We start from the raw sequence: 26,267 nt of genomic DNA, 5'->3' as shown, positions 1-26,267 counted from the left end.
CCTCCTTGTATCCGCATCTTCCTATATTTCTCCTTTCTCCTGCTATTCCAGTTCTTGTACTTACTTTTGTCATTGTTTTTTTTTTGCTGGGGTTTCGTTCCTCTCGTCAAGGGTCCGTACGTTACCTGAGGTGACTGCCTCTTCATCCTTCTTCCTCCCTTATACCTCCATCTCTGGACCTTTCTCTCCTTCAGATATTTATTATTCTCATTTTATCTCCTTCCATTGTGTATTTTCCTCCTCCCACTTTCTCTCTCTCTCTACACATAATCAGTCCGTTCCTAGTCAGTGCGTAATGTTTTATATACGAGGCGTCCTGCCGAGAGGGTTTAAGTGACCTGTTCTTCAGTAAATTATGGGTTCAGTTTCCCTCCCAGAACACATTTCAAGACTCCCGACCCTTGCTTATAACATATACAAGGTCCCACGTGCCCATCTCGGCTGGACGCCAGGCAGTTTTTGTAATGTTGGCTTCGGTTTCTCAGATTCTGACGCAATTTGTTAGATTTTTCCCTCGTTTTTATACGTATAGGTGTCGTACCTCAGTGTCTTTCTTAATGATTATTTTGTCTGTATATCATTCCATGTTATTTCTGTCATTCTGTTCCTCCTCAGTGCGTATATATAGACGTCCAGCAGCTCTTCATTACTCCTCTCTTCTGCTCTCTCTCTCCAAGCTCCTCCTCTCAACTTTTCCTTGTTTTGATTCTACTTTTAACTCATTTTGACTCATCTTTTACTCATCTCCTCTTTCCATTCCTTCTAATAGGTTTTGTTAAGAACTTTAAACATTTTACTTACTATTATATTGATATATATATATAGTATATATATATATATATATATATATATATATATATATATATATATATATATATATATATATATATATATATATATATATATATATATTTATTGCTAACTTATTGCATGATATACTTATTGCATAGTATATATATATATATATATATATATATATATATATATATATATATATATATATATATATATATATATATATATATATATATATATATATTGCATATATATTGCATATATATATATATATATATATATATATATATATATATATATATATATATATATATATATATATATATATATATATATATATATATATATATATATATATATATATATATATATATATATATATATATATATATATATATATATATATATATATATATATATATATATATATATATATATATATATATATATATATATATATATATATATATATATATATATATAGATATAGATATATATATAGATATATATATATATATAGATAGATATATATAGATATATATATAGATATATATATAGATATATATATAGATATATATATAGATATATATATAGATATAGATATAGATATAGATATATATTATTGCATAGTATTGCAACATATGCAAAAAGTGCGCCATATAATTTTTCTAAAATAAATACAAAATTATTTTTTGTCAATCATTTATTAAATAAATAGAGCACATTTCCTTCACTAAGAGGCTGATTATGCAGGAACTTGACATCTTGGTGTTCTTTCTTCTTCCAGAGTGTGTGTCCTGCAGGCAGGCAGACCGAGACGCCAGCCATTCAATTCTGCCGAGGGAAGGAAGTCGTGTTAGTCAACTCTGAGGACTTGTACTTTTCTCTGCAAGGGACTGTTCTGTAAGCCAGTCACAGAAGATGTGAACTGTATCTGTACTATGAAGTCTTATAAATAAAGTTAAAGGCTACACCTATGACTTTATCTTGCCCCAAACCCATTTAGCTAATCCCCGGACACTTTTTTAGGTATAATTGACTTAGTGACTTAGGCTACTTTCAAGATGTTTTGAGCTGTAAGCTGATATATCTAATTGCTTTGATCTTTTTTAAAAGCTAATTCTATATATATTAAAGGGAGGAACTAATTTTCATACAGAAAAAAAAACTTATAATATAAAAAGAATTATATATGAATTGGAAACAAGATATAAGAGAAGACAACGAAGGGAACTAACAAGAGGAGAGATTGTATACATAAAGAGCTCAAAAGTCATTGAAAAAGCAATGGAAATTAAGAGACAATAATAACATATGAAATAAAAGACGTGGAAACAAGTACTCTAAAAGATGAGAACTCAAAGACAGGAAGACGAGACCTTAGATATACAACCAAGAAGAAAATCAGACAGACATGAGATTATTACTATGACATAATACCTTAGACAAAGAGAAAGCAGATAACATATCACAGACTAAAATATTTGAGGCGTACGGCAGAGAAGTGAGGTGACATTAGGAATGGCGACCCTTGTGTAAATTGTACGCAATTAGTATCATAACATAGCAATTTAACTCTAATTTGCACTGGGAAAGACAGACTACCCCTCCAAGGATGAACGAGGGACGAATCAAAATGGAAGCTCAACTTTTATGGGGCAGACGGAGGGTCACTTTCCCTTGTAACGTACATCATGACGAGCAATATAACAATAATTATGTTCTAGTTAGCAAGGGGGGAAAGGAAGAACAAGATATAGTTACTTGCAAGGGAAAATAAACCTTGCATAGGATGAGCGGAGGGCTGGAAGTCTCGTAATCTGTTCTCAGTGTGTGAACGTACTCTAGTATACGTAAGAATAGGTCATCGTGCCTTAGGATTTCTCTGCCGTACGCCTCGTTTCTACGTTAAGAGATGAGGAGGAGGAAACAAGCAAATAATGGAACTATATATACGATACAGTGAAAAGGATTTACCGAGAAGGATGTACGTATGAGAGGAGGAAAGTGAGGAGGAGAAGAGAGAGATTAAGGTAAGTAAAGGGAAGTAAAACTGACGATGAGGATATATATAAATAAAACTAAATAAAGAAGGAATGATTAGAACTGAGAGAGAGAGAGAGAAAGGTACATCACAGAGGAGGAAAGTCTGGAATTTGAGGAAGACAAGGAGGAAGGAACGCCAGCCGTGGAGTCTACTGTCGTCAAGGAGCTGATTCAAGGTACGTCTCAAACTTTCCTTCCTAAGATCTATGAAGCAGACCCTTCCGCCCCTCACGTCAGCTACTTGCAAAGGTCAATAAGGAGATCAATCAAGTTCTCACGAGTCTTGTTTTAAGATTCATGGTAAGGAGAAAGTTAAAACTACCACCTGGGTCATCAAACTGCCCCTGGAAATTCTCACAACTCCTACAAAAGCCTGTCAAATGTGTGTGCTTGGAACAATATTTTTAAGAATGTGACTGTCAGATGCCAAAAAGGAGATCAATCGGGTTCTAATTGAGTGGTTTTGAAGGTTCATGGTACATAGGACGGGTTAATCTATCACCAGGGTCATAAAACTACCCCTGGAAATGCCCAAACCTCCTACGGAAGCCTTAAATACAGGTCTCTCAGGATGCCTTTTTCAAGAATGTGAGCCTCGGACATTTCCGCTCCTCACATCAGCTACTTCCAAAGGCCGTAAAGGAGATTAATTGGGTTCTTTTGACTTGTTTTATAGGTTCATGGTAAAGAGGAAAGGTCTTGCTACAACCAGGGTCATCAAACTACCCTGAAATGCCCGCAACTCCTATGAAAGCCATGTCAGTTTACCGCAAAAAAATCCCGGTCAGCAATAAGTTATCCTAACCTTGGATTAAACTTAGATTTTAACGTAACCTCCTGTGAGAGCAAGATAAAAATTGACAGACAAAATAGCTCAATTCCGGCCCTCACGGTACCATGAGCAGACCTCTAGAATAACACCCGATGGTCTAGGATAAAAAAGTTGGAAAATTTCATTTAGTCGGCTCAACATCTGTGGTCATATGCCGAAGAGGGACAGGAGGGGAAGGAATTATATGAGAAGGGAACAGATCCCAGGAGACGGGACACAACCCCCAATTAATACCTGGTCCCCATTCACTGCTGGATGGACAGGGGCGTAGGGTATCGGAAAAGCCGCCCAAATTTTTCCACTCCGCCCGGGAATCGAACCAGGGCTCTCTCGGTTGTGAGCCGAGTGTGCTAACCACTGCACCATGAAGTCCCCTGTAGAAGGGTTAAACTACCACCAGGGTCATCAAACTAGCCCTGGAAATGCCCACAACTCCTGTGAAGGCCCTGTCAAAGGTGTGCGCTTGGGCAGGTGACATTTTTCAGTCCTCGCGGTTTCCTACGTAATATTGTAGTTTGCAAAAAATGATCAAATTTGATAAAAAATTACCAAATTGAGTGGATGGAGAGACATTAGCCACACCAAGCTAAGCACAACCTATGCAGCCCTCAGAACGAAGACCTACTGACAGCCTAACATCACTGCACTTCAAACGTCATAACACACACCACATGACGGAGACACCAAGTTTGCGGCAGATTGAAGAGGAAGGTCAAAGCTGCCAGGTTAGGGAGAGCCGTGATACTGATAATGTTAAGTGAGCAATTTTCAGGAAGACGTCACATTTCCATACAGGGACAACCGATTGCATGGTACACAAACTACTAGAGAAAGGAATGGTGAATGTACAGCGGAAATTTGACATTATTTCACAGTGTAATTTATTGTTATTACAGCGTTTTGAATGGTAAACATTATATCACAATATGAGCCTTTGTTGACAGCATATACTAAGGCTTCAGTGAGAGGGAACAGGAGGTATTTCATGGTGTGTTTTAGTGGTTATTACGACATGTATTCAAAGGTAAACACATGATTATTATACTGCCCGAGAGTGACCCTTCTTTAACTGTATATACTCAGGCTTCAGAGAGAGAGAGGAGCTGACTAACTAGAATTTTTACTTCATTTTGTCCCAAGTTCTCTATTTTTCCTCCCTCTCCTTCAGTCTATCTTAAATCCTCCCTCCTCCAGCCTCCAAATATCCCTCCATTCCTCCCTGACTGGAGCGATGTAAATGGGGCAGTGATGTGCTTCTTGGATGACTGTTTGGATTATTGAACTCTCTTTCTCTATTCTGACCACCACAATCAACCGAGATCAACCAAAATTCATCCCAACCTAGCCAAAGGATCGATCTACCAGCCTACCGAACATCAACCATCTGCCACACACAGTAACAGAATGGTAGAGAAAAGGTTCAGAAAAATATTACAAAAATTCTTTACCGTCCTGAAACCTACACTTAATGCATGACTCTCTATTCTGACCACCACAATCAACCAAAATTCATCTGAACATAGTCAAAGGACCCATCTACCAGCCTACCGAATGTCAACCATCTACCACACACAGTAATTGAATGGTAGAGAAAAGGAAAATATTACCAGCAAAATTCCGTATAATCCCATGACCCAAACTTCACACAAAAGGGAAAATAATGACCCACAAAAAGCCTTCTCCGTTACATTTTAAAACTTTTTATAGAAAGGAAAACTTATCAAAAGCCTGCCATGTTTTCTCTCTCTCCTACTTCCATAATACCAAACATTATCCCAAGCTGTCCCTTCATCCTATCCCTTTCTCTGATCCCAACACATTATTCCTAAACATTTCACTGCCCAAACACACACATTTGACAAGGCTTTCATAGGGTTGTGGGAGGCATTTCAAGACTAGTTTTATGACCCTGGTGGTAGCTTGACCTTCCTATGTGCCGTGAACCTAAAGAAACACACATTTGACAAGGCATTCATAGGGGTTGTTGGAGGCATTTCAGGGTAGTTTTGTGAGCCTGGTGGAGTTCGACCTTCCTCTGTACCAGGAACCTAAAGAAATAAATGCACAATTGACAAGGCTTTCAAGGGAGTTTAGGGCATTTCAGGGGTAGTTTTGTGACCCTGGTGGAGTTCGACCTTCCTCTGTACCAGGAACCCAAAGAAATAAATGCACAATTGACAAGGCTTTCAAGGGAGTTTAGGCATTTCCAGGGGTAGTTTTGTGACCCTGGTGGGAGTTCGACCTTCCTCTGTACCAGGAACCTAAAGAAATAAATGCACAATTGACAAGGCTTTCAAGGGAGTTTAGGGCATTTCAGGGGTAGTTTGTGACCCTGGTGGAAGTTCGACCTTCCTCTGTACCAGGAACCTAAAGAAATAAATGCACAATTGACAAGGCTTTCAAGGAGTTTAGGGCATTTCCAGGGTAGTTTGTGACCCTGGTGGGAGTTCGACCTTCCTCTGTACCAGGAACCTAAAGAAATAAATGCACAATTGACAAGGCTTTCAAGGAGTTTAGGCATTTCCAGGGTAGTTTTGTGACCCTGGTGGGAGTTCTACCTTCCTCTGTACCAGGAACCTAAAAGAAATAAAATGCACAATTGACAAGGCTTTCAAGGGAGTTTAGGGCATTTCCAGGTAGTTTTGTGACCCTGGTGGGTGTTCAACCTTCTTCTGTACAAGGAACCTAAAACACACATTGGAGAAGGTTTCGTGGGAGTTTAAGGCATTTCCAGGGGTAGCTTAAGGACCCTGTTGTAGTCTGACCCTCCTCTGTACCATGAACCTGAGAAACACATTTTAACAAGACTTTCAAGGAGTTTTCTGCATTTCCTGGGTAGTTTTATGACCCTGGTCATAGCTTAACCCTTCCTATATGCCGTGAACCTAAAAATGCACAATTGACAAGGCTTTCTTATAGGGGTTATGAGGGTCATTTCCAGGGCTAGTTTAATGACCCTGGTGATAGCCTGACCCTTCCTATGTACCGTGAACCTAAAGAAAACATTTGACAAGGCTTTCAAGGGAGTTTAGGGGCATTTCCAAGGATAGTTTTAAGACACTGGAGATGGTAGTATGACCATAGGTCTGTGCCGTGAAGCCAAAAAACACATATCTGACACACTTTTTCTAGGAATTTAGTGCATTTCCAGTGGTAGTTTTAAGAGCCTGGTGGCGGTGTGACCCTTCCTCTGTGCCATTAAGGAACAGTGACCCCTGCAAACACACAAAAAACTATCTATTTATAACTATCTATCACCCTTTATCTATCTATCCTTCTATCTCATTGAGTTCAAACTTGGGACCATATAGCAGAATGAAGGGCACCATAGGTTAAGGTTAGTTCAAGACTTAAACTAACCTTGAACTATGGGCTCCTTCAGTCTGCTTTATGGGCCCCAGTTTGGGAATGGAAAAGACATGGATTTTAAAGGAAATTACATAGATTTTAGAGGAAATTACATGGATTATAGTGGAAGCAACTGAAGTACAGGCCCACAAGATTATATGAGATGAAGTCCATGCATGTGAGGGCCCCAGACATTGTGTGTGTGTGTGCAGGCTGCCTTCATGGTACCATTTTAGCACACAGAAATAAGGTACCATCTCTCCATCTCCTTCAATGTGTCATTACATGTGTTTCCCAAGGCCACAGAGGTTTTCATGGGCAGATCATAGCCATGGATGGAGGTTTTGCAAGTACTCTACTGGTATATTTTCCCACACACTAAATGCAAACAAACACCAACTTGGATATTTTGTAAGCTCATCCCAGCGCTAATTCAGCGATATTTCTTTGCTACCTGCATGTTTATCTAACAAACACTAGTACTATGGTATTCTTGTATACCAATACTGCACTAACATAACTACAGTAGAGCCCCACTTAGCGCGAGATCAATTAGCGTGAACCGCAATTAGTACGAGCCACCATCTACCAAGAGAAACATTAATTAACGCGAAAGCCTCAGTTAGCAAGGTGTCACTATTGATTGTGTGGCCACCGTCACCGTGACACGCTCGATAATAACGGGTGTGATGTCGGCCTGGCCGGGCACGACGCCCACACACGCCCACACCCTGCCCACCGAACCTTTGCTGGGGCCGAACTCTTGTCACACCCACTTGCCGACACCTTGGGCCGCAAGAGTCACCATCCATAACTGATGACTGCGTATTTTGAGTAATTATCAAACCCAAAAGTCAGACCCACGTGTGCACCAAATAACTTTTTTTCATATTGGTTACTTTATTCAATTAGCGCGAATTTAGTTAGCGCGACCGCGTTCATCCACCTAATTCTCACGCTAAATGGGGCTCTACTGTACTAACATAGCTCATAGTAGTATTCCCACTTTTAATTAACATCTTGTACAGCAGTGTTTCTCTCCATGTGAACTGTTTCTGCACATGAATGCCTCGGCTGTGACGGGTCTTCATCAACAGTGCTGCCAGTGAGTGGCCTCACCTGAACACGAGTCATCGCTCCACACAGCAGGTGACCTGACGAGCCTGGCCTGACAAGCACCTGACAGCTGCCCACCACCTTAACAATGAGGGAAATGACACTTGAGCGGCTTGACAGTTCAGGGCCAAGGCCGCCTCCACCCCCATTCCTATTCAAATACACTGGAATACCATTTTTGGGTGTGTTTGTATTGGTATAACTATTGATAGAAATCAAAGCATTCTCATTGTGATTGGAATACAAGGGAAAAGTATTTGTATTGTGCAAATAATTATCTGAGGAACACTTCAAAATCTATCATCTGTAATAGCAGGCATTACAAGTCCACACAGCCTCCCGGGGGACTTGTTAGCACTGTGTTGAGTACAGGGTTATGAGCCTTGTACATCTTTACAACACTGCTGCTGTTATGCCAAGACAGTGTATTCATTCATATCAAACAGCCTTCTTGTTAGCACTGTGTTGAGTACAGGGTTATGAGCTCTTGTACATCTTTAGAACACTGCTGTTATGCCAAGAAGGTGTATTCATTCATATCAAAACAGCCTTCTTGTTAGCACTGTGTTGAGTACAGGGTTATGAGCTACACTACCTTGTACATCATTAGAACACTGCTGTTATGCCAAGGTGTATTCATTCATATCAAAACAGCCTTCTTGTTAGCACTGTGTTGAGTACAGGGTTATGAGCTACACTACCTTGTACATCTTTAGAACACTGCTGTTATGCCAAGAAGGTGTATTCATTCATATCAAAACAGTATTTCTATTCACTGTAATTTGAAGTACTGTATTGGTATTGTAATCCACAACACTTGTATTCCCTCCCTGATCTTAGATAACTTTACAACACTGCTAAACCCAATTATGACAAGAAGGTATTTGTATTCATATTAAAACAACTTCATATGTATTCAATGTAATTTGAAGTAATTGTATCCCCTCCCTCCCTGGTCAGGGGGAGTCGCTTGGGGGGGGGGTTGAGCCCACGGCACATCTTCCTGCCCCACACACCCCAAGCCTGTAAGTCAAGGTTCAGGACAAGACAGGCTCAGCTTTGCACCGTGCCGTGACAAGGACAATATTGTGCTGAGGTATTAATATAAAATTCTGGCCTCAACGTTGCTGGTTGAGTGGCTGCACGTGTGATGAAACACTTCCCTGCAAGGTTAGTCACACTTCCAATTCCCTCAATAACAGTTTTCATTCTTACATGCAAACACAAACACTGGATCCATTTCCCTATCTTGCAGAAAACAATAACTGTTCACATTATTTTGTTATGTGTATATTATAATGTACATGTGAGTGTGTGGCTGTGTGTCTAAGCACAGGCTCAGTGCCTTGCCAGGATGTTATGGAACACGCCAGAGCTGATGGCCGTGGGAACACATGCTGAGCTAACGCAGAATCAGCAAATGATGACTTTCATCAGCCGCCATCAACCGAACCCACACCTCCCGGACGATCTAACAAGCAAATAAACGAGCAAGCAACGCCAAGACACGGGAGAAGGCGAGAAGACAGCGGCAGCAGGCGGGCGAGTGGTGCTCGCCGCCCCGGGCTCCTTGGTGTGACTGGCTTTGGTGTGCGTAAGACTCGCTCACGTAAACTGTAAACTTTGTATACAACTGTTAACATAGTTAAAATACATTTGGTATTTTTATTAACCTGAGAGAGAGAACTAAAGTGAACTAAAGTGAACTTATAACGCTACCGCCGCCAACTAAAAGGCTATCGTGTTATCTCGCAACCACTTCAATCAACTGGAGAAAGCAGGCAATGGTACACCGGACCTGACGTGAGATAGCAGTTCGCGCCTTAAACATTAAATATAACACTTACCACGCACGCCATGTTAAAAACAACGTTTAAAAACTGGTAACAATTTTCCTGTTCCAAACAGCATGTAGTGTGTCCTTGCTTTAAGAACTATTGACTCACTTGAGAAGAACTGATGATACAAGTTGTTTTTCTTTACTATCCTTTCCTTTCCTCCAGCCTACAAATATCCCTCCCTCCCTTCCCTCCAGTTTCCTCCCTCATTGGAGTGATCCATACATGAGAGATGTCACTGTATTGGGGTTTTTGGATGACTGTTTGGATTATTGCTCTCTCTCTCTCTTTCTTGACTACCCTGGTGATAGTTCTACACGACCTCTGCATCAAACATGAAAACCTCCCATGAAAACCCCCTTCATGACTGGCACAAGCCCTGATGCTGTCTTTCCCCAATAAACACTGCCATAACCTCAAGAATATTAAGCCGTCAACATCCAGACTACATTCTAACCAGCCTTGTCAATTATGTGTATCTGTAGGTTCATGGTATGTACAAGGAAGGGTCACATCACCACCAGAGCCACAAAACTAGCCCTGGAAATGCCCCAGACTCCTACAAAGCTACACTGTTGTGGTCACTGTGGAGCTCTCCTGGATATTCTTATTGCATTATTTCCTCATGCTGTTGTTGCCTGATGCCTGATATACCACCTTTACTGAGTCAGGTTCATCTGCTAGAGTTTAATGTGACCCTGCTGACAGTTTCACAAGACTTCTGCACCTGGAACAGGAAAGCCACCCATGAAAAGCTCTGTTAGTAGTATTACACCGCACTGCTATATAAAAACCGTCACTTTTGGGGGCACTGCGGAGGACATTTCTCGGTATGGCGGATATGGATTCAATTGGTGGACAGCGACCCCACTCTGACTGGGTTCATTTCAGCGCCCACACAATGATTGAACATGAGCGGTGGTCTGCCCACACCAAGGCTGTCTCAGGCTGGGCTGGGTCATGGGCGTAATATTAACCGTAGCGTCGGCAAATACAACACCTTGTGGTTACTTACGCCTGTGTCCGACACGCCTTGGAATTTTTTCTTGAGTAACTAATCTTGAATGTGGGAAAGAAATGGCTGACATTGCCAACAACTGACTGACGACAAGATAGTCCTACATTCATTTTCTCTCCTCTTTCCTCCCTCCTTCCTTCCTTCCTTCCTCCCTCCTCCTTTATTCCTTGCCTCCCTTCATTCCATCCTTTCCTCCATTCCTTCCTCTCCTCCCTTCCCTCTTTCCTTCCTTCTTTCCCGTCCCCTCCTACATACATACATAGTGAAGGAAGGTGACCTCTCTCCCCTGACCTCTCCTTGACCTTTTAATTGCTATTTCTGTGTTTAGTAAAAAAAATTGATTTGTGTTTGTGTTCTTACAAACTGATACATTCTTACTGAGCTTCTTTCCTTCCTTCCCTCCCTTCCTTTCTTCCTTCATTACTGTTCTTTCTGTTATTCACTTGTTCTTTTCTCTCTCTGTTCCTTCCTTCTCTCCTTCGCTTTCCTTCCTATCTTTTTCCTTCCTCCCTCCCTCCTTCATTCCTTCTTTCTCTCCCTCCTTCCTTCCATTCTTTCCCTTCCTTCCTTCATCCCTCCCTCCCTCCTTCCTTCCCATTGCTCCTTCCTTCCTTCCTTCCTTTCCTCTCCCTCCCTCCCTCCCTCCTTCCTTCCTTCCTCAGAACAATCCATTACAGAAAGAAAATGAAGACAGGAAAACAAAGAAACAAGGAAAATATTGATAAATGGAAAAGAAATAGAGGAAAATAGATTAACACTTACCAAGGAATTCCTGTGTCCTCCTCTTCTTCTTCTTCTTCTTCTTCTTGTTCTCTCTGTAATTCAAGTAAGGAGTCATTGCTCTGTGTAAACCTTAAGATACATTTTACATATAAATATAAATTCCTTTCAACTTTGAACCCTTCCTTCCTTCCTTCCTTCCTTCCACACAGCCACTACCACCAGAGGGTCACTTCAGGGGTCGGGGTCAGAACCTTCCCAAGACACAGGGTCATAGTTTTAAACATTTTCCTGCCCAAACTTACAAATTTAAAACAACATTGTGGTATTAGGGCATCTTGAAAACATTCCAGTTGATGTGTGTGTGTGTGTGTGTGTGTGTGTGTGTGTGTGTGTGTTTGCAGTACCAAGGTGTTCCTGGCTGCAAACTTTCCCTCATTATCATCAAAATTCCTTGACTGCTCGTTAACCATTTTAGAAAAAATTAATTAACACTCACCAATGGGTTCCTCCTGTGTTCCTCGTCTTCTTCCCAGTCCTCCTCCTCCTCCTCCTCTTCTTCGTTTGGTAGTGTCTGCAAATCAAGTTTGGTGTCAATTAACTGTGTAAACATCAACATACTTTTTGTTTTTACTGTTATAAAAATAAAAAAAAAAAAAAAAAAAAAAAGCCCATCACTCACTGCTCCAAAATATCATTATAAATTGGGTGCAACTTCAGCGTGTGGTGTACCCAGTGCAGTCTAGCCCAGTATCACAAGTCTACAAAATGACCTGACCTGTCTCCCAAAACCTAGTCCTGATTTGAGTAATGACCTAACCACAATGTCGAGGCTGAAGCTCGAGGCCAGAGGAGTTTTAAGGTGTCAGATGCCTGAAATAGCATATTTTTACTGTGCAAAGCAGGTGAAGTCACTCATATTTATCTATTTGTATATATTTCATGGTGGCAAAATTTAAATTATTAGTTTCATTTTCACCAGTGACACGAATTTGTGGCTGCTTTTCACAATAGAATTTCACTCTAATAAGTGAATCAGACCCCACAGAAATATTACCAGTGTGTGTAGGAATGAATACAAAGATAAACACATACTTTGATTTAACTCTAGGATGTCTCGTGGATCATCAATAAATAAAAAACAAAATATCTGGATAGGCCACTCTTGAGCCCGTTACCTTCAATGACACCCCAAAACAGTCCCTGCGCCAAGTGTGTAGCCCATATTTTGGTTGTGTTAGGTGTGCCTATTAGCAACTACTACTATTTTTACTGAACGAGGGACACATGATCCATATAAACCATTAATACTACCTAATAATATTAAACAAATTATACACGTGCTACCAGGGAATCATGAGGATTAATGTTATTGTAATTCTCACGTTTACTCAACCCTACTAAACCTATCCACCCCGCGCCCACCTAGCCTCCAGCAGGTGCCCACCCTGGCTCGCATAACCATAGCAGGGCACGATAACAGAAAACCTTATTCCCGATAACCGATAACTGATAATCGAAAACCTTATCGGTGATAACCGATATTCGTTAACTGGAAACACAAATATAGGCGATAACCGACACCCGATATTAATCCACAATTCCGATACTAGCTAGCGATAAGTCCGATAGGCGAAAACGATACTATATTGATATTTCAAATAAAAAACATAGATGAATTCATATTTTCATTATCTGTATTTTTAAAAACTTACAAAATCTGAAAACCACACGTTGACATGTACATATGGACGGTAATACTAGAACGCTGAACGGTGTTGTGTTATTTGGCGTCCCCACCGACAAACAGTGGTCTCTGTGAACTGCATGCTCAGACCAGCAAGCGTAGACCTGAACAGTCTCACAAAGCTTTTTAACCGTAATTTAGAGTTGCTGAAGGCTGAATCAGACATACAGTACCACTACCACCATCCCGATGTTTCTAGATCGACACCTGTGCGAGTTGTATTTATATGTACAGAGTGTCGTTCTAGAAACAGCGAGATGGTTGTACTGTATGTCTGATTCAGCCTTCCAGCAACTGCCCTGATGTGTTAAAAGCTTTGTGATACTGTACAGGTCTATGCTTACTGGTCTGAACATGCGCAGTTCACGAGAGACCAGTGTTTGTTAACACAAGCGCCAGCTTTTGACGATGGGACACCAAATAACACAACACCGGGTGCCTTCAATATCATGGCACGCTCACAAACGAATATGGAATATCAAATTTGAGGCAGTGAATAATCATTTTGGGGGCAAAGTTAAATGATTTTTCTTTGATATATTGATTTTTGAGTCTAACGTAAAATAACCTAGTATTTTAATGTTGATGATCTAAGTACAAAATCTCTTCGCCAAAGATAATTCATACCCCAAGTTTTTCATAAAATACCGCACCCGGCCACGCATGCAGTAGGAGGAGACAACGTTTTTTTTCTGAGGCGGAAAAAAAGTAGCGATTATCACTAGTTTGGTTACAAAAATAACGAAGATACCGATATATATTTAAATAAGCAGCGGATGGCCGACAACCCGATTTTGTTATCAGCGATAAAGTATCGCGATAACGCCCAGCTATGCGCATAACTCACCACCCACCTTCCTGCAATTACAGCTGATAATGTAGTACTGCTAACACTTAATATAACACGTCACGTCGTAGGGTATTCGTATCTTACAATTTTACTGAACACCAGTCGACCTGTCCTCCCCGCCACCTCTGTTATGCCTCCTCATTCCCAATACTACTAAAATGGATTGGTTGAGGAGAAGCACCTTCCACAGGGAGAGCGTGTCAGTTTTCCTTGTTCCTCACTGGCTGACAGCCACTGATGAGGCTGCTGGCCAATACCAAATTTAAAGTGCATATTTCACACCTTTTCTTTCTCCTTATTTTCTCCATGCAAACAGTTTAATACTTACTAAAAATGGTCATTATCGTAAAGAAATCTGTCTCAGGAAAACAAATAACCAGTGAGACTGGCAAGGAGAGGAAGAGAGCGCACCCTGCTGTGCCCAGTGACCATATTGACGTGTGTGTGTGTGTGTGTGTGTGTGTGTGTGTGTGTGTGTGTGTGTGTGTGTGATATACCCAATACCTCTTTATATATATATATATATATATATATATATATATATATATATATATATATATATATATATATATATATATATATATATATATATATATATATATATATATATATATATATATATATATATATATATATATATATACAGAAATCCCTATATACTAAAGGGTTAGGGACTGAAAAACCTTTCGTTTATCGATTTTCGTATATCGAACCCATTTCCCCCATATTTTTTTTAATAAATAGGGGGTTTTGGTACCAGCGCAAGAAAAAAAAAAAAAAAAAAAAAAAAAAGTTAAATATAACTATGCTTAAAAGCAATTTACTACTCACAATACAATGAAACGCAAGGCTCATAAATAATTAAAAACAATTACCATTTCCTGTTCCTTTACTGTTATAGAAATGCATTACATATGTTAGGACAATCCTCTAACTCGTCACTACAACTCATCACTTAACATTGCCAATGTTTACTTCCCAAGCTGTGAAAGGCCAGTTTCGACTCGTTCAAACACGTGCCAAACAGTACACCACCGCACCACTCCAAGCCCCCCCCAACCCCTCCATCACCCTCACGTTTCCTCACGCTGGCTGGGATGTGTTTCGGATTCGAGTCGAAGCAAGGGGTTCACAAACTGGCAACGCTAAGTGATGAGCGTTGAAGTGGAGGGGACTGGACATGGACACTTGCTGCCTAATCACTGCTTGGTGGTGCTGCTGCTGATGGCTGTGGGGCTAAAGCTGGCTTGAAATAAGCTGTGATTCTCTGCTGCTTCTTTTCCATTTGCTTGGACCTCAAGAGCTCCTCGTAGCACCGTATGGCTCCTTTTACAGAGCTACGCACTTTAAAACTCCTGTCCATATCAGGACTGGGCGCTTGGGAGCCATGATGGAGGCAGATAAAAAACACGAGTGAGCGAGTGTGCGTGAGGCTGTTGACGGCGCGCGGCGACCGATATAGACATCGGGTACGAAACAGTGGGCGCGGAAACTGTCGTACTTTTCGTATATGCGAAGCATGTCTTTCGTGAACCGAAAATTGTCCTATATTTTTCACTTTCGTATATCCGAATTTTCGTACATCGAGCTTTCGTATATCGGGGATTTCCTGTATATATATTATATATATATATATATATATATATATATATATATATATATATATATATATATATATATATATATATATATATATATATATATATGGCATCAGCTCTCAGTGATTTTACTATACTAGGCTACTACTACCCTACTCACCTAGACTTACAGGGCCACCCACATAACCACATTACTCACCACCAACCACCATGAGAAAAATCACCCCTCACACAAACCATTTCACAATATATATCAAAGCATTTGTGATCATATTATGTATCATCTATTTGGGGATTTATATCATGGTACAAATTTGGCCCATCGCTGGTACACAGTAAAGCCACAAATTTGGCCCGTCGCTGCTACGGTAAAGCCACAAATTTGGCCCATCGCTGCTACCAGGTTTAAGGAGTTATCTTTGTCACCAATAGCATGGGTAGTCTGAGGAAGAGGAAGGAGGCAAGTGAGGTGGAGTGGCGGAGGTGGAGGCAGCAGCCGGTGACGGAGCGCCGGGTGAGGGCAGGACGGTGGCTGGCGAGTGAAGAACAAATTTAAATAAAAATGAGAACGTGTGTTTTGTTGTTTCCATGACCTACTAATGTATTAACCCAATAGCAGCGACTGGCCAAATTTGTGGCTTTACCGTGTAGCAGTGACAGGGCAAAGTTGTGTCTTTACTGTGTAGCAGCGATGGGCCAAATTTGTGGCTTTACCGTGTAGCAGTGACAGGGCAAATTTGTGGCTTTACAGAGTAGCAGAGAAATGGCACATTTGTGGCAATACCGTGTAGAAGTGAAATGTCAAATTTGTGGCTTTACCGTGTAGCAGTGACAGGTCAAATTTGTGGCTTTACTGTGTAGCAGTGACAGGCCAAATTTGTGGCTTTACCGTGAAGCAATGACGGGCCAAATTTGTGGCTTTACTGTGTAGCAGTGACGGGCCAAATTTGTGGCTTTACTGTGTAGCAGTGACGGGCCAAATTTGTGGCTTTACTGTGTAGCAGTGACAGGCCAAATTTGCGGATTTACCGTGTAGCAGCAACGGGCCAAATTTGTGGCTTTACCGTGTAGCAGCAACGGGCCAAATTTGCGGCTTTACCGTGTAGCAGCAACGGGCCAAATTTGTGGCTTTACCGTGCAGCAGCAACGGGCCAAATTTGTGGCTTTACCGTGTAGCAGCGAAGGGCCAAATTTGTGCCATGATTTAAACTCCCAAAAATAGATGATACTGATCACAAATGCTTTGATATGTATTATGACATGGTTTGTGTGAGGGTGATTTTTTCTCATTTTTCTCGCTTAGAGGGACCATAAAGAAACATGATCCCTGCTGCTACAACCACGGGGTTAAAAGGCCTTTCCCTCTAAGCAAGGGGATGTACTGAACATTTTACAACACACTGGGTTACTAAGTGAGCTGAACATTTTACAGCTCAATATAACGGGTTCACCCTTTGGGGGCTTCTGGCGGGGGTAATGAAGGCAGGGCAGGAAATGAGTAGAGAAAGCTTACCTATTTCTCCAAGCTGCTGAAAAGCTTGTTGGTGAAGAATTACTTGTCGGTGAAGAGACTGTTGTTGAGGTGAGGAGTGCCCTGTGTTATGGCACCTCCCGGCACTGCTACACCAACCTGCAAATATGTGTCCACTCTCAAAGTCTTGTACTGGGAAAGACAGCATGGGATAATATATTATAAAATCTCTCTCTCTATCAAGGGCTGTATAATATAAGATAATTAATTGATACTCTCTATCATATTTGTTTTTTTACATACTTTTCTTCCTCTACCCTCCCTCTCTCTCTCTCTCTCCCCTCATAATTCTATACATACAGCCAGGCCTATACTTTGAGGCAGTGCCAACATTGCCAGACTGTTGTACTCAGCCTCTTATATTTACTGACTTCCAACACAAAATCTGTCTCCTGGTCCTCAATAACGAGATTCACTTATATTTATCATTTAGTTAATTCCTCTTGTTTCTTGGCAATACAGTGTATTTGTATATGCATACAGTCCCTTACAAGCTGGATAATATTACACGTAATAGGAATGATAATAATGACAATAATAATAATTACAAGATAATTTAATACTAAGCTATTCTAACCTAAAACTTATTCAAACCTAGCCATACTTTTTTTTTTTTCCTTACCTCCCTTGGCTGGGCCTGGTGGTGGGCCCAAGCCGGCAAGTGTTTATAGCGGCCCCATCTAGCTTTCCCTTGGACAGTCCCATACAGTCCAGGATGATGGTGGTGGTCTTCAGGACAGGTAGTCTGTGGCAGCGGTGGATTCAAACCCTCATCATCTATGACGCAGCGAACGCAGGACCGGCACGCTAACCACTCAGCCACCGTCTCCTTCCCCAGCCTGTGTTCCGACGCCAAATATGCAAAAAGTAAAAACATATGCCTCAATGTGTCATCCCAGACTATATATAAAGAGAATTAAATCTAAGTCATCCTAACCTAACCAAACTTTAATGAAACTAATCTAGGCTTAGCAAGCCACTGACAAAACACAATATAAACAGAAATGTATCTCCAGGTGTGCCCCCCCAAGACCATATATTTAGAGAATTAAATCTAAGCTATCCTAACCTAACCAAACTTTAATGAAACTAATCTAGTCTTAGCAAGCCACTGTCAAAACACAATATAAAAAGAAATATATCTCCAGGTGTGTCCCCCCCAAGACCATATATTTAGAGAATTAAATCTAAGCTATCCTAACCTGCCCAAACTTGCTGAGCTATCCTAACAAGACCTAACTTAACCTGGTAGTAACAAGGGCCCAAATTTGTGGCTTTACAGTGTACCAGCGACGGGCCAAATTCTTGCCATGATATGTAACTTGATATATTAAGAAGGATATAAACCCCACCATCAACCATTAGGATCCACCGGGAAGAAGCCTACCGGCGCAATAGGCCAAGACGTAAAAAAAAATATAAAATAAATGGATGATGCATAAACTGATCACAAATGAATTGATATATATTATGAAGTGGTTTGTGTGAGTGATGATTTTTTTCTCATTTTTCTCGCTTAGAGGGAAGGGCCTTTAACCCAGTGGTAGCAGCAGGGATCATGTTTCTTAATGGTCCCTCCAAGCGAGAAAAATGGAAAAAAATCACCCCTCACACAAACCATTTCATATTATATATAAAGCATTTGTGATCAGATTATGTATCATCTATTTTGGGGGGTTTATATCATGGCACAAATTTGGCCCATCACTGCTACACGGTAAAGCCACAAATTTGGCCCGTCGCTGCTACACGGTAAAGCCACAAATTTTGCCCGTCGCTGCTACACGGTTAAGCCACAAATTTGGCCCGTCACTGCTATATGGTAAAGACACAGGTTTGGCCCATCGCTGCTACATAGTAAAGCCACAAATTTGGCCCGTCACTGCTACACGGTAAAGACACAGGTTTGGCCCATCACTGCTACACGGTAAAGCCACAAATTTGATGTGTCGCTGCTACCGAGTTAAGAAACATGATCCCCACAGCTACTGGGTTAACCATACCTGCCGTGCGCTCTACTACCACAATGAAATAAAACAAATATATACTGTGTTGCACCCCCAGACAGTATTTTAAGAGGCGGGGAGTATGGAGATGACCGTAGCCACCTCTCCCGCCAGTGACATCAACGGCAGCGCTGTGGGAGGCCTATCCTGCCTATATATCCTAAACAAGTGGGTGTTATTCCAGAAAAAACACCCAAGTCTCATCACTTCACACTTATTTATATATTCAAGGGCTGAAAAATATCAGAAACATTAACAAAAAAAATGCCCGGTCAGCACTAAGTTATCCTAACCTTGGATTAAACTTAGATTTTAACGTAACCTCCTGTGAGAGCAAGATAAAAATTGACAGACAAAATAGGTCAATTCCGGCCCTCACGGTACCATGAGCAGACCTCTAGAATAACACCCGATGGTCTAGGATAAAAAAGTTGGAAAATTTCATTAAGTTGGCGCAACATCTCTGGTCATATGCCGGAGAGAGACAGAAGGGGAAGGAATTATAGAAGAGAACAGATCCCAGGAGACAGAACACAACCCCCAATTAATACCTGGTACACTGCTGGGCTTACAGGGGCATAGGGTATTGGAAAAGCCTCCCAAATTTTCCCACTCTGCCCGGGAATCGAACCCAGGCTCTCGGTTGTGAGCCGAGTGTGCTAACTGCTAACCACGTCACCTCGAAGCCCTCAGGTCTAGGATAAGATACTGGTCATCGCTAAGTTATCCTAACCTTGGATTAAACTTAGATTTTAACCTTAACCTCCTGTGAGTGCAAAGTAAATATTGACAGCTAAAATATAGGTTCATGCCAGCCTTCGCAGTACCAGGAGCATGTATAACTCTAGAATGACACCCGATGGTCTAGGGTAAGCACATGTGGTCAAAGCAACAACGCTAACCTACATATTCCCCCTTAGAGTTAACAGGTTCACCACCCCGGGTCATCACCACCACATGCATCACCTAAAATCACCACAATCACCATCAATACCACCTCAAACACACATGAAATCACAACCATGACGATGAAAACGCAAAAAAATCAAGAGAAATAACACTGAAATAAATAAATCTGAAAAATTCGTAAAATTCAACCCGCCCGCTAGACGAATCACCCTTAAAACACTTCTAGCTCACGTTAACCTTCAATATTTCCTGAGTAACACAACCCACACCTCATATCTGCAATAATACAACACTAATACACCCTAATCCTTAATATAGGAGTACCCAGGCATCTTACAGTGGTCAAAACTCACGGATATAAGGTCACGTATGGTTCGCTCCCATCCGCCGGTTACGCCCTTATGACCTCACCGCTAAACGCCCATAATTCAATATCTAAGACAATCACACCTCATTTGACCCCATACATTAGGTCATTCAGCTTAGTTCTCCCTCTCATAGTGTTCAAAGTTCTTAGGTGTCATTGATAACTGAGATAATACGTCACATATGGTTCGCTCCATCCGCCGGTTACGCCCTTATGACCTCACCGCTAAACGCCCATAATTCAATATTTAAGACACTCACACCTCATTAGACCCCATAAATTAGGTCATTCATCTCAGTTCTCCCTATCATAGTGCCCGAAGGTCTTGGAGGTCATTAATAATTAAGGTCGTCTATGGAGCCGGACACCCCAAGCCAGTTATATACTTGACCTTTCTGACCTTACCGGCTTATATCCCGCTCTCCAACTTCACACACAGGAATGCAATGCACGTGTCGCCATGCCCCTCAAGCCCCGTGCCGCTACGTACTCTACTTTACTGGAAATCAGTAAAAAACGATGAACTTCTGAACGACCACGGCGGCCATTTAAATCCACCTCTCCCCCCACCGATACATTTTCCCTATTTCCACCTATTACAAGCCTTAATTCACTGCCCTCACCCACCCAAAACAATCACAAGGGACTATTTACCGTTTCCAGATCCATGGCTCCTTCGGCAACAGGATAATTCGCTTCAAAAGACACAAAAATATAAGAGCCGACTCCCTTCACGGATGACATTGTGACTTCCAGCCTCCAGGTGTGTGCGAGAAATACCTCTTCGGGGAAATAAGTCGCGTCACTACCCATTACACATGACCAATGGGGTAAAGACAGCAAAAAACGTCTTAATTTGCCTTGATTTATGTCTCTTTAACCACCTGTGATCTATATATAAGCGTTTAGATTGCCCAAACCTCAGGAGTGAGTATCAGCTCAGAGTAGTTCCTCCTATGTAATCTCCTATGTGTTTGTTTTAAAGCCTTCTACTGATTTTAAGTGTTTATCTGATGTATTTGCAGTGTATTGAAGTCGCAAAGGGACAGTTAAACGATAGCAGTGAGTGATATATTGAAAATTAATCAGTTTCAAGCCCCCTTTGCGAGCTATTTTTGGGCTGCGAGATGATTCCTACCACCTCAATAGATTCTCGTACTTGAATTAAATGACCCTGGAACTGTCTTCTCCGCTCCAATAACTAGATTTATTTAGAGATAGGGTCGAAATGTTTAATTAATAGGGCTTTTTTTGCAGTGCTTAGGTATATTATCGCTGACATAAATAGTTTTAGTTTCACCTCGGAAACATTAATTACTCTATTTAACTGCACCTTTGCCCTTTTATCGCGTGTCCTGTCATTAGTAAACCCCAATTAAGTCCTGCCGGGGCCTTAATAACAGCGGTAAGGCCTTGGAATCATTATTATTCGTTATTAATGGGTTGGTCTGGGTCTGGGTCTCGGCACATGTTGTGAACGAAACTGCAGAAAGTATAAAATCCTATCACTCTTCAGCACGGGCTTACAATATGACGTAATGAGCTTATATGTGGGAATAATGGCTTCAGGGAGTTCTTAATACACGCTCTGTTGGACTGCAGCTCCTCTCACATTCTCTACGAGCCTTTCATTCAAAGTGTCCACATCATTCAAACTACCCGGCTCCCAATTTCTTTCACTCAAGTCTACCTGAAAATTTTCCCACCCTACATCTCTCAGTCTCCACTTCTTCTTCCTGTCCTTTTCTTTCATTTCATTTCTACCATTCAGCCCGCACTCCACGGCCAACATATTATGGTCAGACACAATATCAATCATTCCCTCTTCATCTATCCACATACGAGACACACATTCGCATTCTCCCATTTACCAGTACATAATCAATCGCAGACTCCTGATTTCTTGCACTCCAGGTCACACGTCCCTCAGCCAGATCAGTTTCATTCAGGTTCTCTAAGTTCATTTCACTTACAAACTCAGCTAGCATTTCTCCATTCCGATTTATACGTTCACCTAACATACCTGTATGTGCATTCATATCACCCATAACAATCACTTTCTCTCCTGCATACTCTCTCACAACTTTTCTAAGAATATTGTACTTTCCCCTATTGTACTTTCCAACGGGTCACCTGTACAGCAAGAGCAAGAGAGCGCCCGCGAGCACGAAGAAGAAGAAAACAATGGACACGAATTTCTTTAACATCCTCGAGAAGGCGCGGAGCCAGGTCAACGACTGTACCGCCGGCATTCTGGCCTACATCGACGATGGTGAGTGCTAGAAATAAACTTTGCGTAGAATTAGGTAACATTAGGAAGGTTTTGGCCACACGCTCTAGTTGGTGCATGGCCTCGGTGCCCTCCTCTTTGACCTCTTTGCTCTCATCTTTGACCTCGGTGCTCTCATCTTTGACCTCGGTGCTCTCATCTTTGACCTTGGTACTCTCCTCTTTGACCTTGTAGTGGATAGGAACCTTTGATCTCCTTAAGAACTGGATGGATGACCACTGTTTATTTAACAAAGTTATTGTGCAGTCCACTCAGCCAGGTGTAAGTCCCTCATCATAATTTATATCTTACTGCTAAAAACTGAGGAATACTAAATGATATGGTCAACTGAGAGTTCATCCAAGGCAGGGAGGTCGCCCATCCAGTTGTTACAGATATCAATGATGAATGGGAACCCATGACGCTGGGTGAGGACATCCAGTCTACCCCAATTTACTTTCCTCAGGTTTCCCTAGGCATCCATATATTGACTAGCCTGAAAGAGGGTATATGCATACCAGGGTAGGACCTTTGGTCAATGTAAAGACTGGATCAAACTCAAGCCCAAGGATTGATGGTCAGGTTAGGTTACATTGTTTGGTGAGATTCACGCTGTGCCGTAGTTGTCACTGGCAGTGGAATAGACAAGGGTAATCTCAAGATTCTCCATTTTAAGACATACTTGTAGACTTTCCCTGTTTTGTGTGTTTTAATTTCAGATGAGCAGAGGGCCAAGTATCTCAAGGATATGGAGGATGTGCTGACTGGCCTGGTGAGCTGCGAACACAAGGTGGCCGTGACGCGCCAGGCCGTGAAGGAAGCCACGAACCGGGCGCTGGATGAGGGCACAGAACAGATTGGTGTCAGCCTCTTTGATGATGTAAGGGTGATTATTTTTACTAGGGAATGTAAGAATAGAAGAATAAGAAAACTAGAGAATGTAAGAATAAGAGAACTAGGGTGTCTAAGAAGGAAAAATGGAAGACTTGTTCTTTGTCGACCTAATGAGGGTTTTGAGGTGGTCTAAGAAAAGATATTGACCACATTATTGACCTGTGACCTAAACATTCACAGCAGACTATATACCTTTCAGTTGGTTGAGGAGAGCATCAGTGAGCTGGAGCAAGACTCGCCCTTGGAGCAAGCAGTGGCCGAGGCAACCAGTCTTCAGTTGTTCAGAAAGCAGGTGGAGGAATTCAATGGTAAAGAGCCTTGGAGGTATAGTACAAGCTCCCTCTTTCACTTTTTTTTTTTACAACAGTGGAAACAGCTCAAGGGCAACAAAATGAAAAAAATACAAAGAAAGCCTGCTAAGTGTTAAAAGAAATGTCGTTCATGTATTTGTACCAACTCAAAAAACAACAGCTATTTATAAGCTGTTTTTCACCTTTGCTTATTTCCACTTGCAATTATTTTCAATTAATTTATTCTTGTCATACTTTGTTGGACATCACAGAGATGAGAGATGGAGGCATGTACTAGTTTTTCACCTTTATTGATTTCCACTTACTTGGCCTTCATTAATTTTCTCAGCATATATAATTTGTGTGGTTGACAGTAGGTGTGTTGGTGCCTTTGGTACCAAATACATTTGCGGAATCATGGGGTAATGCTGGGGCAACTTTGTGTCGAACCAGTGACTACGCGATGAAACTGAAATGAGGTCTGTTACCTCAGCTTAGTCTGTGGACACCAACTTTGGTTACCTGGGCATGTGACAAGCCTACCAGAAGTTGATCCTTCTCTTAGGGTTGTTTCTGTATGAGACAGTCCTGAGTGTAGGAGATCAAGGTGACGCCCTCTAATCTCATGATTGGCAAGTTGACCGATCCTTGGGGTGGATAGGGCAGGTGCGTTGGAGCTTGCTCGAAGGGACTGTCAGGAGTGGAGGCAGTGGGTAGGTGAAGCAACGTGCCCCCGGGCATATCCTCTTTGTTAGTAGTTAGGTAGCTAGTTAGCCTCACTCTTTCTCTCTCCCACAGCAAAGGAGGATGAAGACAGTGGTGAGGAGGAGCTGGTGGCAGTGCAGGTCGGCCCATCCTTTATTGACCCCATCAGCAAGAAGAAGATGACGGACCCGGTCAGGAACAAGAAGTGCCAACACGTGTATGACCGCGCCTCCGTCACCAGCATGATATCCAAGACGCGCCGCGGGTTTAGGTGGGTGACTAGGGCCCCCCCTCCCCTCATTATCAAAAGTTTTAGTTTTGTTTATTTATTCATTTTTTTGACAGTAATTCTTAGATGAAATATTTTTCAGCATTAGGCTCTCTTTTACTCTCTCTCTCTCTCTCTCTCTCTCTCTCTCTCTCTCTCTCTCTCTCTCTCTCTCTCTCTCTCTTCCTCGTCCTACACCACTAACAGAATATTGTCGATCACTCCACCGCCAATGTTGTGCCTCTCCTGCTGACCCTCTTCCTTTTGCTCCCTCTCCCCAGGTGTCCCATGGTGGGCTGCAAGAACCGTGACCCTATGAAGCTGTCCGACCTTGAGGATGCGCCTGATTTGAAGAGACAGCTTAACCTTAGTTAGATATGTGTGTGTGGGGGGTGGCTTGGATTATAAGACAGCTGTCCCTTGATTAAATGTGTGTGGTTATCCTTTGAGATGACATGTCCTTTTACAGATTACTATTTTTTTTTAGTACACCATTGTCTTCATAATAAATGCTAGTAAATGCCATTAAATCCATTTTTTTTAATGACACTAATGTGTGTGTGTGTGTGTAATTCATCAAAGTCTGATCACGTGCTGGACTCATCATCACCAGCGTCAGCCCAGTCCGCCATGGAGAGAGGTTGTCCAGGGTTTCACTCACTCATCTGGTTGGCTACCCAACATTTCATGATTTGGACAGTCATGGCAGTGTACTCTCCTCATCAACTCTTCTTTTTTTTTGCTGTTTGGCTTTTCTAATTCTTCCTTTTCATCCTCCCTTCCATTGCTGCCATGCTGAACATAATTATTGTTGATGTATCAGCAGCTTTACATGATACTGCTTGATTAGGAAGTAGGAGCGATGTAAACTGATTACTTGCAGCTTCACTACCTGTGGCTGAAGTATTTGGTGCATGTTGTTCTACCGTTACTCTGGACGTATTGGCTGTGGTGTGCAGGTAGGCTGGGGCAGCGGATGAGGTGGGGGTTTTGTGGTTGCCTGCTGTTCCACTTTCTCCTTGCTGTGCTTTGCACAATGAACACCTGACACCATTAATAATGTGAATGAAAATTATTTCTGAATAATATGTTAATTACATGGTGTTGAACAAGATGTCAT

At 41.6% G+C, this 26,267-nt stretch overlaps 1 protein-coding gene and 1 long non-coding RNA gene across 3 annotated transcripts; one reads left to right on the top strand and one right to left on the bottom strand.

Annotated features, from left to right (window-relative positions):
• Nucleotides 1-1,610: 1,610 nt before the first annotated feature.
• On the bottom strand, nt 1,611-21,499 carry LOC127009110 (uncharacterized). The gene is made up of 6 exons (XR_007761608.1): nt 21,376-21,499; nt 18,062-18,278; nt 17,422-17,538; nt 12,213-12,287; nt 11,756-11,808; nt 1,611-1,629 (listed from the first exon to the last, which is right to left on the bottom strand). It is a non-coding gene; the product is annotated as an uncharacterized LOC127009110 (long non-coding RNA).
• Nucleotides 21,500-22,830: 1,331 nt separating this feature from the next.
• On the top strand, nt 22,831-25,677 carry LOC127009109 (E3 SUMO-protein ligase NSE2-like). Of its 2 annotated transcripts, none has more exons than XM_050881894.1 (5): nt 22,831-22,993; nt 23,710-23,870; nt 24,084-24,192; nt 24,973-25,150; nt 25,429-25,677. In XM_050881894.1, the coding sequence occupies exons 1-5, from the start codon at nt 22,906-22,908 to the stop codon at nt 25,520-25,522; spliced, it is 630 nt and encodes a 209-aa protein (XP_050737851.1). In that variant the 5' UTR covers nt 22,831-22,905; the 3' UTR covers nt 25,523-25,677. The 2 variants fall into 2 exon arrangements, with proteins under 2 accessions (XP_050737851.1, XP_050737852.1); XM_050881895.1 differs by lacking the exon at nt 22,831-22,993 and adding an exon at nt 23,032-23,161.
• The last annotated feature ends 590 nt before the right edge of the window (nt 25,678-26,267 follow it).

The sequence above is a fragment of the Eriocheir sinensis genome, chromosome 39 (assembly GCF_024679095.1).
Source record: "Eriocheir sinensis breed Jianghai 21 chromosome 39, ASM2467909v1, whole genome shotgun sequence".
NCBI lineage: Eukaryota > Metazoa > Arthropoda > Malacostraca > Decapoda > Varunidae > Eriocheir > Eriocheir sinensis.
The sequence above is the reverse complement of the archived record's forward strand: the minus strand, read 5'-3'. Positions and strand labels throughout refer to the sequence as shown.

Excerpts from the sequence above, each read along its gene's own strand:
- LOC127009109 (XM_050881894.1), top strand. The coding sequence starts at position 22,906 with ATGGACACGAATTTCTTTAACATCCTCGAGAAGGCGCGGAGCCAGGTC. Across the intron at positions 22,994-23,709 it reads TCTGGCCTACATCGACGATG|ATGAGCAGAGGGCCAAGTAT; the intron begins GTGAGTGCTAGA and ends TTTTAATTTCAG. Across the intron at positions 25,151-25,428 it reads AAGACGCGCCGCGGGTTTAG|GTGTCCCATGGTGGGCTGCA; the intron begins GTGGGTGACTAG and ends CCCTCTCCCCAG.